Source organism: Streptopelia decaocto (assembly GCF_964273445.1).
Source record: "Streptopelia decaocto genome assembly, chromosome: 6".
Lineage (NCBI taxonomy): Eukaryota > Metazoa > Chordata > Aves > Columbiformes > Columbidae > Streptopelia > Streptopelia decaocto.
Genome location: NC_138660.1, coordinates 48,020,272 through 48,035,751, shown reverse-complemented (window position 1 = coordinate 48,035,751; position 15,480 = coordinate 48,020,272). Strand labels below are relative to the sequence as shown.

Genomic DNA, 15,480 nt, shown 5'->3' with positions numbered 1-15,480 from the left:
TGCCAATTAACCATAAGCTAATAGTTTTGCCAATTGTAAGTGCTGTAAAATATGTAATTGAAGATGATTCAGGCCGCAGTATTGCCTCACACAAAGGAAACTAAATCTCATCCTGTGATAAACGTTATGAATAGTACCACACTGGTGTTTATGTCAAGCATATTTTTGTAGGCTGTTCCACTTTGGAGAAAAAACCTCAATAATTCCTCTGAGAATTTACACTGTATAAAGTTTTGATTTTATTTCATAATACTTCCATTGACTCTTTTTTCCTAAGCCAGTAATAGATGATATTCTGTATGTCTTCTTTTATTGGGTAAGCAAGAAAGTCAGAGATGAGAAGATAATTTTGTATTAAATTTCCTGCTCATTTCTCTCTTGTTTTCCATGGCATCATGATCTTAGCATCTAGTTTGCCTCTATCAGAAAAGAAAAACTGGAAGCCCAGCAATTATTTCATGTGTACTTGGGAAAATGTAGAATCATATTTATAAAGGAAACTCTTTGGAAGTGAATTTAAATGGTGGATCTGTATCCAGCATATCTGTATCACACCAATGCACTACCTAAAAGCAAGAGTGAAGTGCTAGAATCTGCTAAGCAAAATTCCAGCTCATTGTGGATGATGCTTTTCATTACTAAAAACTGTATTTGATGTGCAGTGCTCTGACATAACCCGTCAAAGCCTTTATCAAATCTCTCATTATCATTGTCCTAGTGTCTTAAAACAAGTGAACTTCACTGCAGTAGGTGTGCAAATTGTCCTCTGTCCTCCACCGTCCTACTAGTTTTCATTAAACTTTTAAAAACTTAATTACCCTTGATTTTTTTTTTTTTTTTTTTTTTTTTTCCTGTCATGTTAAGGTGAAACTAACCAATGTTTTCAGAGGGCTAATGGGAAGCCTTAAAAAAGCAGGCAAACGAGCACAATGTTCGGTAATATAAGTTGCAGAAAACTGGACAAAAATTTGTGTCCAGGACATGGTGGTTTGGCAGTGCTGTAAAAAAATCATGTGTTGAACTTTAAAGTGTGTAAACCTGATATCCCAGAGTTAATCTCTTGTACCTTTTGCAGGTGGAGATTTACATTTTACCTTTATATATTTACCTATGGAGTACGGTTCCTGAAAAAGGTAGGCACTTATATTACTATGCTTTCATAACACATCACAGATTTTTTTGCAGCCTTGTATAGGTATAATATAAAGCACAGGCATAAAACGTGTTCACAAAGAATAAAAATGAAAAATTAATTCACATTCATAAGATGAGTTGCTACTGGCATTGGCAAGGTATATAAGTTCTTATCAATATTTAATGGGCTAGGAAAAAAAAAAAGAAATAAGTATAGCAACATGCCTAGTTCACTTTATTACTTTTCATTATAGGCATTAAGCTGGCAGCAAGGTTTACCAGAGTATTCATCTCAATTTCTGTATCATCCTTATTTAAAGGCCTCTGGCAGAGGTTGCTTTTTATTAACAAACAAAATCCATTAGTGTTTTATAAAATGCTATTTTTTGCCCATTATTTGTCTGATATACTGTGAAGTTTCCATGAGGTTTCCCATCAATGCTGCATTTCTGGATATTTAAGTAGAGAAGTTATATTGATATCTTTAAACACCCCGGCACAGGTCTATTAACACTTCCATAGACAGCAATATGGATTTATGGTGCAAATTGTTTTTACAGTGTGACTAGTTCTCAGAGGTTTTGTGCAAGTCAGGCCATATTTCTGTAATTCCGAGAGGTGAAATTAAGGGAACGTGTGGTCTCAGTGCATTCATGTAAGCGTATCTTCCCTAATTTTGGACAAAAAATTGACACTAGAAAATATATCCTAAATGCTTCTGGTGCTTTGTAAGAAAAAGTAGCTATTTGAAAAAAAAAAAAAAAAAAAAATCCTTGTCATTTTTGAGGTTGTAATTCTCGAGGTCAGCTTGGTCCAGCAGGACTGATGGTGTCCTGTGTGGAGAGGGGACGTACAGTGAGTGCACCGGTCCTCCCCAGGGACCAGAGCAGCGTGGAACATGCAGCCTCTTCCTTCCTTCTCCATTAACATGCTCTGTGGTTGTGATCTGATATTCTGTTTTCTGCCTTTGATTGCCTCCATGTCTGTGGTATTAAATATGAAAATAGTTTTAATAAGCAATTGTGACAACCTAAAAGGTTACTCAGCTTGCAAGCGTGTAGAGATCGTGACTGTGGGTTTATAGGATTCTGTGATACACAAGGACACGGAGGCTTTATCCTCTAAGTTTTTCTAGTGTATTACAGATTGCCACGAACACCATTAGCAAGGATCACAAAATCACTACTAGAAAGCATACCTATGATTAATAAAGCAAATCTGTCGCAACATAAAAAAGTGTCTGTTCTAGGAAAACCTCTGAATACCAGCTTTTCTAAAGACTAAGAAGAATGCAGTAAGTGCATGCTTCATTCCAAGCCATTGAAAGCTGCTTCTGAGGCTGAGCTGACATACAAAGTGCAGGGTGTCTTCCTCCCAATTCAACAGACCCCTGCAGTTTGAGGCAGGCTGGCTGACATAGCAGGGTTGTTTGAACAAGGTATACCATTGCTTGCTTAACAAGGATTGGTTGTGTAATTTTACTGTAATTTTAGCTTTCAACACGTTTAATTTTTACAAAGAGAACGTGCACATTATGTAATTGTGCATGTATGTTTAATTACTCACTTTCACCCAGTGTTGTAAATGGGTCTTGCAACACTTTATGCTATAGTCGTTATTCCAGTGTTCTGCTTCATATACTCAGGCTTTTCACATGGGAATGTATGTAAATTAACAAAATTATTATTGTGTTTTTATTTATATTTACACCATCTCCGTATAGTAACATGGTGTAACTAAAAGAAAGGACAGGCTTTTTGCCGTTCATCAAACGCCGAAGATTTTCCTGGCTCCACTTAAAAGCTGAGTTTGGAAGGAATAAAAGCCAGACCCCAAAGTCTGGAGGGAGACACTTCTTTCAGAGCTTCGCTACAGTACCAAAGTAGATAATCCTTTTTAATTTGTCTGGGCTTTCTCAATGGAACCATTGCAAATAAACACTTCATTGCTTCCTTAGGAAGTTAGTGAAAAAAGTTAAGCATAATAAATTCTCTTGCAAATTCAATAGGAAGATCTTGCCTTCAAAACGCTGTTTTGCCTGGAAAGTCCATTTCATAGTCAGCAGTGTCTTGCTGTGCTAATGGCACAATAGAGATCTGCATCATTTCCAATAACAAGATCCTCTTAAAACCATTCCTGAGATCCCGTGTCAGGAAGCCTGAGCGTGGTGGGTGAGCCCCAGTGCAGCGGCAGTTCCAGGGGTGCGGTTCCATCACAGCGACACAGCCTCCCTTGCTGGGACAGGGAGACAAAGAGTAAATACTACAGACATTCCTGTTTTAATATATAACTTCGGATAGTTGGATAAGACATTTTGAAACAGTGTATCTTTCAAACATCCAAACCTGATAAGAATATATTTTTAAAAGGGAAACTGCATTTTGATGTTTTTCAAATGAACAGAATCATTCAAGATTGGTTAGTTTGCCCATTTCTGGATAGTTAAGATGGATGATTTGAGAGAGCTGGTTTTGCCATCTGGAGTGGGGAGTGCTACTTATTAGTTGGTCATATCACTTTTACTCTCATGAGGTACTCCCTTTAGAAAAGTGAACCAACTCAATTGTACAAAAGGCTCTCCCTAAAACACAATGCCCAATGCATTGCCTCTTTTATAGTTTCTTTGCTGGCTCTTGAACTGCCAGGCAGCAAAATACTCTGACTTCTATATTAGTGTCCTTCCCTCCTGAGCTGACCTAGTCTCCTTGCAACCTGCTGCTCATTTGACTCTCTTAAATGTTCCTTCCTTAGTGTGAGCGTGAAATTCATCTTGGCCTACAAGGCTGGCATTGAGCCCGTCAATTACTTAAGCACCACTTTGAGCCAGTTTCGAGGTCCTTTGTTTTGTGCTGGCCCTTTGCCTAGAGGTGGTTTTCACCTTTTGGGTTCTTTCTGAAAACTCATTTCTCATAATGCCCTCAGCCCATGAATCATTGCTACTTTATATTGTGCTGTCACCTTCTCTATTTGCTGCAGGAAGCAATATTATTTCATCAGTGCAGTATCAGCAGAAGGGGGGGTGCCTGTGTTTCCTTGTGCCCACCAAACCACCTGAGGAATATCTGACCAGGGTGCTCTGACAAACCACCATTCCTGCAAAGAATGTCATTAGGTCTTTGGTGGCTTTGTAGAGCTGACAAACATATCTGGCTTGTTGGGAAGATGTGCCCAAGCTTGATAAGCAGTTACTAGTTAGCAGGCTTATCAGCTCTGTTTGTTTTAGTTCCGAAGATGTGATACTGTCAGTGTGGCACACGTGCCAAAGTTAGTGTATTTTTGAATGGAAGTTTACATTTCCCTGGCTGGAGCATCTCACAAGGAGGAAGCGGCCTGGGGTTTCAGCTTGGCTTCTCACTTCCCTACAGAAGCACATAAAGCTAATAAAGCTGTCATTTGGAGCAATCAGAGCTCTCTCTAAAATGCTGTGGCAAGCTTGTCTTTCTTTCTGTCCATGACTCCAATTAATGGCTGATGTAGAGAAAAGAAATTCCTGCACCCAATAAAGTAACCCATAAGTCTTTGTATTAATAATTGCACATGATACATCAGTTCTTTTGCCATGCTGTGATTGATGAGTACATTGCTGGAGATTTAAAAGCTTTCTTCTCACTGAAAGCTGTATCTCTTTATTGAACTGTTTTCTTGGGTTATGTCTTTTTCCAGTGACAGATGTATGCTGTTAAGTCGTAAATAAAGTAAAAAAAGAAAAAAAAAAAAACCAAAACCAACAACTTTCGTTGAACATTATTTTCAAAAAGAATAGCAGTTCGCAGGGAAAAAATGCCTGACATAAAGCTTTGTCTTCAAAGTTTGCTCTGCTGCAACAGAACCTATCAAACGGTATGTTTTAAATAAGTTTTTGTATTAGTGCTGTCTGTAGGATGCTCTAGATCTGGACATTTTGCTGAATAAAGTTCACTGTGAACTCAGGAAAATCCTCCAGGTTGGGAAGGTGGAGGATTGGCAGTAGGGTGTTCTGCATGTGGCTGTTTGTTGTAGGCTATGGTGTCATGATCAGGCACTGATATTGTATACAATCCTTTTAGCAATGCAAAGTGCACAAAAACTTGTGCTTCCACTCTCCTCCCTCTGTCTGTCCATATGGACAAGTGCTTTCCACAGCCTCTGGATCGTACAGCAGCTGCTTCACAGCACTGTCTCACCTCCTGCCAGCTCCACCGCTGACCTCTCAAGGCAGGAGACTGTTACAGAGTTTGCACTGGTCTCCTTGGTGACTCCTAACTCCTTGGGGTGTAGGTTGTCAACGTTGCCTTTGTTGTGATAACGTGTCACTCATAAAGTGGCATTGTATGAATGAACTTCTTTCTTACGTGTCCTGTTGATGGCACACTCCATATCCAGCTGCTTCGACTTTTCTACTTCTGTCCTTTTCTTGGGCCTAAAGAAACAGTAGAAGTGCAACTTCTACCATTGGTGTCTGCCTTCTTCACTCTGGAGGTGATTTTAACTGCAGAGTGTAGTTGTATGATTGGTATGTCTTACAAACGTTTGCAATATCAAGGAAATAATGTGCCCTTTTCAAGACTTACAGTGGAGTGAGATAATTAAGTTGTGGGTAAGAGAGTAGAGAAGGCAAGGTGGTTGCTTTCTTACTCACAAATAGGCCACATGTAGAGGAACAGCTCACAGATACTCAGCCAAACTATTGCCTCACCTGTAAATCATGTCTTAATATATATGCGTAGGAGACCAACAGACTTCAGTAAAGTATTTACCACAGAGTTACTAGTATTTAATTATCGTATTAGACATTCCTTCCTTGCCCAGCTCCTGTGTGACCTTTAGCCTTTGTTTTCCTCTAATTGAATATTTCAAAGCTATAAGGTTTAATTTTATTAGGGGTTTTGCTGTCATTGTCTCTTACTAGTGAAGTAATTAATGAGATTTCAATGTCAAAACATCTCAAAGATGAAATGGTTTCTTTGGTCTTGGTGTCTTTTTTAAATGTTACTTATGAATTTTGGCTTCTTCTTGAAAACGTCCTCTCTAATATAATGGTTTCAATTGTAGCTATCTTATTTATATTACCGAGTGGTGTAATCGTGGGATGAGAGTTTTGCTTCCCATTCTCTCATTGTTGAAGTGAAATGTCTTTTCTCCTCTTCCAGACCAGAACTGTAGGGTTAATGAAAATGAACTGTTAACTTTCTAGATAATGAGAATAAAGCAGACAGTGGGAGATTGATGGGTCTGCCGCTCCCTCGTGTGCCCCAGAGCGCTGTGTGTTTCAGCACATGCCCCACGATCAGAAGCACCATCTGCTCCGGGCTGATCTCCCCTCTCCTGCAGACCCACTGGTGCAGGATGCTCTGTCCTCCTTCCCAGCATGGTGGCTCATGCGCTGAGGGGCTGAAAGAGGTTATCGTCATTAGGATTTGAAGTCACCTCTGTCATTTCTGATACTTTATGAGAAGAGGGAATCAATGTAAATGTAGGTTCACTTTCTGCCTCAAATACTACCATTTTCAAGGGCAGATTTGGTGATGATTATCCTTCCGTGTGAGGAAACAGACAGTCAATACCTTTCACATAGAAGATGAACCTTTTCTTTCATCAGTGCCTAGTTTGTTACTCACTGCTTTACACAGCAGATTTAAATGACTTGGAGCTAAAGAGTGAGTGGCTCACAAAATCCTTTAATGCAAAGCATTCACCTTCCTGTCCGCTCCTTATTGCCCTCATTCTTGGCAAAAATGACAAATGCTAGATTTGACCATCCCATCCTAGTCTGAAGTTTCTGAAAGAGAAGTTAGGTCAAGCCTCAGTGCGTTTTGGCAGTATGTACTGAAGCCACTCCTTTCACCAAAGTGTTTCAGTGCTTCATTTCAAGTGCAGCCCAATTTTTTTTTTTTTTTAAATTTTCCTGTTTCACAGTTTTCCTGTAATTTATAATTATGAAACCAGAGTGTAGGATTTGCTTTTGGTTTTACTTTTTAAACTAATTTCCATTATGTTTTTAAATTAAGTGGTGGAACAAAATAAAAGTCACTTTTTTTCATGTGGTATTTAGATATATGCATACAAGATACAGAACATAAATGCTTAGAGTAATGATTTTAAAGGTAGATTTTACAAGTTCTGTATTTACTCTTTGATTAGCCTAAGAGTCATCCAGAGTGAAGACAGTGATAAGAAATCATCTAAAACAAAACCAGCATTTTTGTGTGAGTGGTACCAGAGCCCCGCTAGTGTTGAAAAGATTTTAATCTTCATAGGTAATGAATGACAAGGTAGCGCAAGTTAATGGCTTAGAAGACCTGCGTCCCAGTTGATCTGCCATGTAATGACATTGGTGCTTACACAGAGGCCTTTGGCCCCAAATGCCATCATCACTGTGAAGTGTGATTATGAAAATATGATATGGCCCTAAGTCTTCCTAGAAGCTGGCATAATAACCTCTATGCCCAGAAGCATGTTCCTTTATCCTGGTAATAAATATACGACAACATTATTTGTATCTTTATAAATCACTAGATTTAAGCCTAAAAGATAAGTAACTAATTATATTTCCACTCTGATCATGTATATGCAAATTTTCCCCCTTTCTGATTGCAGCTGAGATTTTTCGGCACTACCATTTGTTTCATTCACAAGGCTACAAAACTCTTTCTTGCATAGCACCACACCAATATTGATGCCAAAGAGATGTTAAGTTGTAATGACATTAAACTGACTGCTATGCTTAGCTAGCATAGGAACAGGGTAACGTTTTTGTTATCTTCAGTAATATTTGCAATTAAATCAATGGTGGATTGACTCATTAAGAGTTAATGATCTGTTTGTGCTCCCATTAAATGGAAAAATTAGCATTAGCTTTGGTGATAAAGAAACAGAGTGAGGAATTCAGGATTGGTTTGTTACTTGCTTGCTGATGCTTGGTGCTCAGCAGTATCTGTATAATGCTGTAGAACAAAAAACCTTTACAAACATCTGGAAGCTAAGCTTCCTGGTGACATATGGTGATGTTTCACATTCAGTTTCCTTCTTTTAATTGCCCATGAGAATTACAAACTCACAAAAGAGTATGAATTCCCTGCAGTAAGGGTCTTGTGAAGTCTATATGGAGACCTGGAAACCTCAGGTTGCAAGGTAGGTATCCTACTGGGAAGAGGACCATCTGCCTGCAGAAACAAATAACTGCTGACTTGCTCTTTTTCAAATTTAGTGTTGAAGTAAAGCTGATGACATGAGGATACTGTGTTTAAAAAATGCCAGGTGCAACAAGCTGCTGTATGTGTGCAGCTGATTGAGTTGTCAGTTCTGCATCTCCCTTCCTGAGGAGTCATCCCCTACAACGCAACTATCTGCCAGATAATTGTAACTGCTATGGGTGCAGTTAGATTGCGAAACAACAGGAAAGCCTTATTGAAGTGTAAATTTAACCCAAAAAAAACTACTTGAGTGGTACGAATATATGGAAGGCAGCTAGAAAAACAGCAGCGTAGTATGGAGGAAAAAACCTCAACAGGTACAGTTTCACTGTTAGAAAAGTTCCTCTTCCTTGGAACTGCAGGATGTTTCAGAAGAAGAAAATGAAGTGGTTACCCTGAGCTCACCCATCGCTGTGTGACAGCAGGGGATGCTCTGTTGGTGGCCTGCAGTTTCTATGTGTGCCTGGAGAGAACCTGGCTGCCTCATGCTTTCTTGTGCGAGAGTGTGCTTTGTTCTGCTGCTCAGCTGAGTTGGCATGTTCTCTGCCTCTTTTTGGAATAAAATACATGCAAATGTTACAGCCCTGGGAGAGTAGTATAGCATTTGTAAATGCCATTTTGGATTGCTTATAGTCAAGAATTTTAGAGCCTAAAGTCAGACCACCTTCATTTGAAATACAAAAAAACAACTTATCACTTCCTGGTGTGGTGATTGGTTTTTGAGATTGTTTCTGGATTACAGTTCACCTGTATCTCTTCATTATTGTGTTTGTTAACCTTACAGGAAGTAAGGAGTTGTTGATATGCACAGCAGCTTCATAGAATTGTTGTATTTGAGGAAAAGAGACATCTCTGTGGTGAAGATTGTGAGTTCCTATGTCTGTGTGAGATGAGACTGGGACACAGGAACAATGGGATGTTTACCTGTGAGGTGTCTTATTGGCCATTCTGGTTTTGAAAATTTCGTCCTATTTATCTTTCTGCTGCAATTTTGCGGCTACTTTGGTATTAAACTATTTAATAGCTTCACTGTATGCTGTGTCTTTCATCTCTTCTATCACTGATAGGTCAGATTTTTTTCAGAACAGTCGGAGGTCTGTGGATGCTATCATATGTTCAGATGTCATCAAATACATCTCCATTTATTTTAGCTGTTAAATAAAACAATTTTGGGAACACTAGCATACACTTCCTCCTAAAAGAAAATGTGTCTCAGTTTCTGGTCACTAAGTGGATAAGTTGGTGATGGTTTATTTTAGTCAGCTTCAGGACCAAATGAAATGCAACTACTGTCACTCTGTTTACTCTGATTGATCATGGTAAAATGTTTTAAAAGACCTTCAAGACATGGTGGACTCTTACTTTTAGCCACAGTAATATTACTTTGAGCTCACTCTCACAGGATCCCTGTGTAAGATTTTCCCCTCTGTTCCCAGCTGGGCTGATCCCTCGCTTCTGGTTTATGAGTAATGCACAATTTCTGAACCCAACAGATACAAAGGTGTCAAGTGTGTTTACTTGGACTTCTGGATTTTCATCTGCCTCAGGACCATGAAATTATCTTTTCATAATCTCAAAACAAAGGGTGTGCTGCAGTCTAAATGGGGTTTTAGTTAAAATATTAATGATATTGTTCTGGAGGAAATGACGAAGTTTGAATGCAGAAATGAATAGTTTTGAATTCTTCATGCAAGTCTCTGAAGTGTACAGAGAACATCCTTCATGTGGACTCTTGGCAGCTACTGTCATTAGAAATAAAAAATAAATTTATTTTTCCTCAATATTGTATGGGAATCATCAGAGGACATCATTCATGCTGTAAAGAACTGACAGCTCTGCCCACTGGAAGTTATGCTACACCAAAGATCACCTGTAATAGCTGAGTTCCCCAAGGTAGCAATTGGTAGCTGTGTCTTTTTTAACTTTTTGGATTGATGTTACTGCAAAGATTCATCCATGGGTAGGTATTGATTTGGGTAGATCTAACCTCTGTTTTATAAAAAGTACTGCAGAACACCAAGAGCTGCCAAATTGAAAAATAAGTTGCTGTATTGAAAATATCCAATGCCCTGGACAGTTTTTGGTTTTTCTAGCAATAGAACAGACTTGACTCTGTTGTAGGAGTTTCTCAACCATTGGAAAGCTATTCACAGAACTTGTTACTTAGGTCTTTTGAAGCAGAAAAAAACTGAGCTGCATCAGGATGGTCAGTATTTCATTTTGTCATTTCCACGTCATCTTGCCATACCTGTTACATCTACTTTTTCATGAAGCTATTGCTTCTGGATATTTTGCAGAACAGATTAATATAAGAAACATAGCATCTGGGAAGTATTCACACCGCTCTTCGGAATAAATCTGATTGTCTGATTCTTAGAATGAGACTGCTTAAACCAGGTTAAATTTTTCTGGTTTTAACGCAGTGATACCAAAGCATGAGTTTGTGAAATGTCTACCACTTTGGTTTAAAGTAGAACTGACTCTAAGAAACAACGCAGTGGCAAGAGCTGGAAGCAGGAGGTGTGTCTGTAGAGCCCTTGCTGCCACCCTCTGTCTCCTTCATTTTTGATTTATTTGAAGCAGGTGCTCAGTTGGGCACTTTTTCTAGTCTACTCTGCATCTGTTGAGATGTTTCCTTCCTGTGTTGTACCTGAAAGGTTATTACATTATCTGTTACAGAAACCTTGTCCTTACTTTTGTTCAGGGAGCTTATCTGCCTGGTACTGGGTAAATACTCTCATTTAAATGAAGAATGTGAGAGGCCACTCTGGAGCCTTTTGAACAAAATGCTGGTATTTGATATTCTACTGTGCTATTAACAGAGGGATAATGTGATACATGTGCCACTCAGGGAGGAAATGAAGCCTGCCTTTGGCAGATTGTACTTGCTGTAAAATCAATTTACACCGTTTTTCTTGATTGCTACTTTTTATTTTTATTTTTAATTGGAAAAGAAACTGCTGAGTATCTGTAAGTGATGAAAATTGTTAAGCTAAAATACTTTCAGATGTTTAAATCCAATCATAGTCTTACTTCTTTCAGTGAAAGTTGGGGTGAGCATTAGGTGCTAAATAAAGCAATGTCTCATTCACTGTGTGAGCAGGGAAGAGCACTTTTGCCAGAGTCTCCTGAAGGAAGGTGCTATTGTGAAAAAGGGGAAATGCCATATTACATTTTAAATAAGCATCATAAGTGGAAAGCGTTTCCCGTAAGAACAAAGTTAGGTCCTGTCTAATGGAAAAAGAATTTGTTTTGGATATCTCTTCAAAAGGACATAAAAATTTCTGAGGGCATTTAGGAGAGATTAATAGAGTGCTTTGGATGTCTGAGATACAAATCACGAGTCATGCTGTGAGAAAGATCAAAGTTAGCGGAGAAACTTAATTTTAAATGACTCCAACACTTCAACGTACATCAACAAGGAAAATGAATGCATTTTCAACAATGACAATTCATAAGAGAAGGCCACTCAGCACAGGAAATAATTTATTGTCTATGCTGTTTGAAGTTTACATAGTAACTGGCAGAATTTATTTGTGGCTGAAAGGAAATAAAGGGTTTTTGAAAGAAGCAAGCAAAAGGGGAATATCAATGATATTCCTAATTCAGTAATAGGACACTTATAGCAACAGGACTTTCAAATGCAGACAGTGGGGTCAAATTTGACATAAGCAATGGGAGGAAAAGCAACACACTCATTTAAAAAAAAAACCAAACCAAACTACAATTGAATTTCACTTTATCTGCTTGAAATCCAGCTGGGGGTATTTAATAACATCAGAGTAATAAGTAAATGCTCTGTAATCAGCGATTTGGAGAGTTAAGCTGGTACTGAGCCATACACAGCATCTTTACTGCTTGTACATGCCACTGCTGTTCTGGCTGGTGAAAGAGGGGCCGCCAGCCCTGGTGTTCCCCTGCAGACTGGTTGCTAATTTTGACTTCAGCACAGTATTCATCTTGTTGGCAGCCCAGCTTTCTGGAAGATAACATTTTTCAGTATGCTATACATAAAAATGGCAGATCTAGAGGAAGTGCTTCCTGAAGTGTTTTATTTGGGCAATTCTGTGATAAAAATAGTTTTCATTCATTTGGAAAACTAAGGTGGCTCATTTGTACCTGTAGCAAAGTATTTAGCACAGCGCTCCTCTATTGCCAGGAGCTTTTCATGTTTTGCTATTCAGATGAATGAAGCAGTCCTATTTTCCACGGCTAATTAAACCTCAGCAAAGAATACACATTTGGATACAAGCACAGGTTATTAATAATCTGACTGGTGCTTTGAGTTGCCATTATTGAGTTCAACTCACTGTTGAGGCAGTGACTTGGAGCAGGATAGCTGTAACCTCATTTAAACCAGTGTAACCTTTAGAACAATACGTATTTTTACATTGTAAGGGCTTTGAGTTATAAAGCTGCTTCACTTTAGCCTTGAAGTAGCAGGGAAAAGAAGCTTGCAGTTAAATAAATATATTATTGGTGAGCTTTTTTTTTTCCGTATTGTATTCCCTTCCAGTGACAGAAGTTAGCACAGGGAAATATTGCTTTAAGTTCAAATCTAATTCAGAGTTTTGCTACTGTTTTTTAACTGCTGTTATCTCACATGTGACTTCAAGAGTTTCACCCGGGATTTCTCGTTTTTGTTTGTTGTCCCATCCCCAAGATTTGTAGACTCAAGAAACTGAGGGAGAGCAAACTCACTCCTCTTGCCCCTTGCTAAGTTATGGTTTTATACTAAAACTTAGTACAAATTTCGCAGTTATAAAACATAAGCGTAGTCATTTGCTCTCATCACTACCAGCCACTCTTATTGCTATAATAGCTGTTTTAATAGGTCCGTTGCAGGAAAACACAGCAAGTTGTGTCTGAATGGATCCACCTAGAGAATGACAAATGGAAACAAAAAGGGGTTTGTATTTGTGCACTTCCTCAGATGAAGGGGAAGGTAAAAAATGAAGAGGAAATGAACGTAAAATTTTATGCAGGCTTACATATTTTTAAAGATTTGGGAAATTATTTTGGCTTTCTTTGCTTTAGTTAAATAAATGTTATCATGACCACTGACTCAGAACCGAGCAGGAAAGAATTCCTTGCAAACTGTTTTTATATTAAAATTATTAACATTTCCCCCCACTCCCATTTTTTTAGAGGAAAATATGAGAGAGATTTTCTCACTGGGATTCTTCCAGGCAGTACTTAGTATTTTTGGTATTATTAAATACACCAAGAAGTGGTTCAGTAGTGAAGACATCTGCTGCCCCATGGGTGAGTTGCCCTGGTGCAGTAAATATGCACTAACCTCAGAAAAATGCAGCGGTTGCAGGAGCGGGTGGGGAAGAGGCTGCTTTAGTCTGCCCTTATGCATTGCTACTTAGAGTTATGCCTCATTTTAGCTGTGCCCAGTGACTGAAGTGCTTAGAAATGGATCCTTATCTAGTGACAATCACACCGGTGTGGCTGGAGATGGGTGGTTTTTGGCCTGCCTGTTCCAGCAATCCATGTGAAGGAGCTCTGCTCCCTGGGTCCTTGGGTGGCACTTGGTGGTGTCTCCGTGTTTAGAAGCAGCCAGCTCTTCTGTCAGGGCTTCAGTGGCAGCACTGAGAGTGAGGAGTTCATTGCCAGAAGTCTTCCTCACCAGCTGCCCATGGTGACGCCATGTGATTCAGTCACCGTCTTGTGACCCATGGGATAAATCTTGGCCCTGCGAAGCTAGAGAAATTGTATATTTCCTATTAAAAGTTCTGCAGTGGCAATACATTTCTAATTTTCAGGCTGTAGGGGATGATTTGGAGACCTCACTGTGATGTGCCTGTACAAAGGTACAGCAAAATACAACAGCTGGAGAAGTGGAAGTTGGAGAGGGCTTTTGTTTGGTTTTTCTTTATACTACTTTTTTTTCCAGTAGGCAATGTACATTCATAAATACCACAATCTTAAACATCTGGTTTTGTGTGTGAAATTGTACCTTGGCGCTCACATAGTAAGGAGTGGGTTTGTTATTGTTAAAAATCTACTCTGTCTCCCTCTGTGGGCAGCAGGCAGTGATGGAGCATGTTATATGTCAGTGAAGCAAGCCCTTGCGCACATGGTGAATCCTGCAAAGGAAAGCAGCTCCCTGGGGATTTCCAAAAGCTGGTGTCAGGAGTATGATGAAGGACATGGTAATCACTTCCCAACAGCACAGGGGGTGGAAGTCAGTGGCTTGGCAAAGTCAGACAGATGCACTCTTCTGGCAGAGCAGCCACAGATAGGAACTATAATTACAGAAAGTAGATATGTAATAATAAGTTTAATTATTAACCGCTTTCCTGTATGCCTTTGAGTAACCGTAGTACCAGACCATAGAGAGCACTGAAAGCCCTGGGGCTTTGTTGAAGCTGTATCCTGTAGGAGAACGAGGAGTATTCTGAAATTGTGCAGCTCTGCAGTGATCTACCAAGCGTGAACTGCCCAATTTTTTTTTTTTTTAATAATTTGCTCTTGGAATTTTTGATGGTCTCTTAAAGATACAATTTTACACAGGTCACCCTCCTACCCTGGTATGGTTTGCCTAGTGTAAACATCAGCACCCTCTCCTTACAAACTAATTCCAGACCTATGGTTGCACGTTGTCTGTTTTAATAAGATAAATTAATGAATATCCTCTTAGATGCAAATTCTAGGCTGACCAATGTGATTTGGGCCCGTGATCAAAAAATACAAGGCAGCTGTAAAGCTCACATGTTTAGAGCTTCTTTTCTTCACCAAAGTGTTACCAGGCATCTGGAGTGCTTGGCTGAATGTGTCCACTACTTTTTATGGACTCTTCCTACTGTGCAGGTAGAGCGACTACAAAATACGCTGAGTAGCATCAGTGGGAAACCTGGCATCTGCAAAGGAATAGGAACTTCAGCCTGGCTTCTGCAGTGTTTAAATACAGACCTTCAGCTGCTCTGATCTGTCATAGCACCACTGCCTGCCCAGCTTGTTCATGACAAAAATGCTTGAAAATGTTACCATTACAAATGAAGGCAAAAAGTTTAAGAAGCTTTGCTTACTACAAAGTGGCAGGGAAGAAGGTGTGCACCTGAGAGCAAATACTTGGATGCCTGATCCTGGTAAGGGGACTGGTCAGAGCAGTGGGAGGAGATGATACAGCCACCAGCTTCTCCAGCTGGAGTGTTCTTCAGCTCTG

The 15,480-nt window shown here is 39.4% G+C and overlaps 1 protein-coding gene across 1 annotated transcript in view; it reads left to right on the top strand.

Annotated features, from left to right (window-relative positions):
* CERS6 (ceramide synthase 6) overlaps positions 1 to 15,480 on the top strand; it is a 118,350-nt gene that overhangs the window by 60,794 nt on the left and 42,076 nt on the right. The window contains exon 4 of the mRNA XM_082055857.1: positions 1,076 to 1,133. Within this exon, the coding sequence (XP_081911983.1) occupies positions 1,076 to 1,133 (58 nt within the window). The remainder of the gene's footprint in view (positions 1 to 1,075; positions 1,134 to 15,480) is intronic.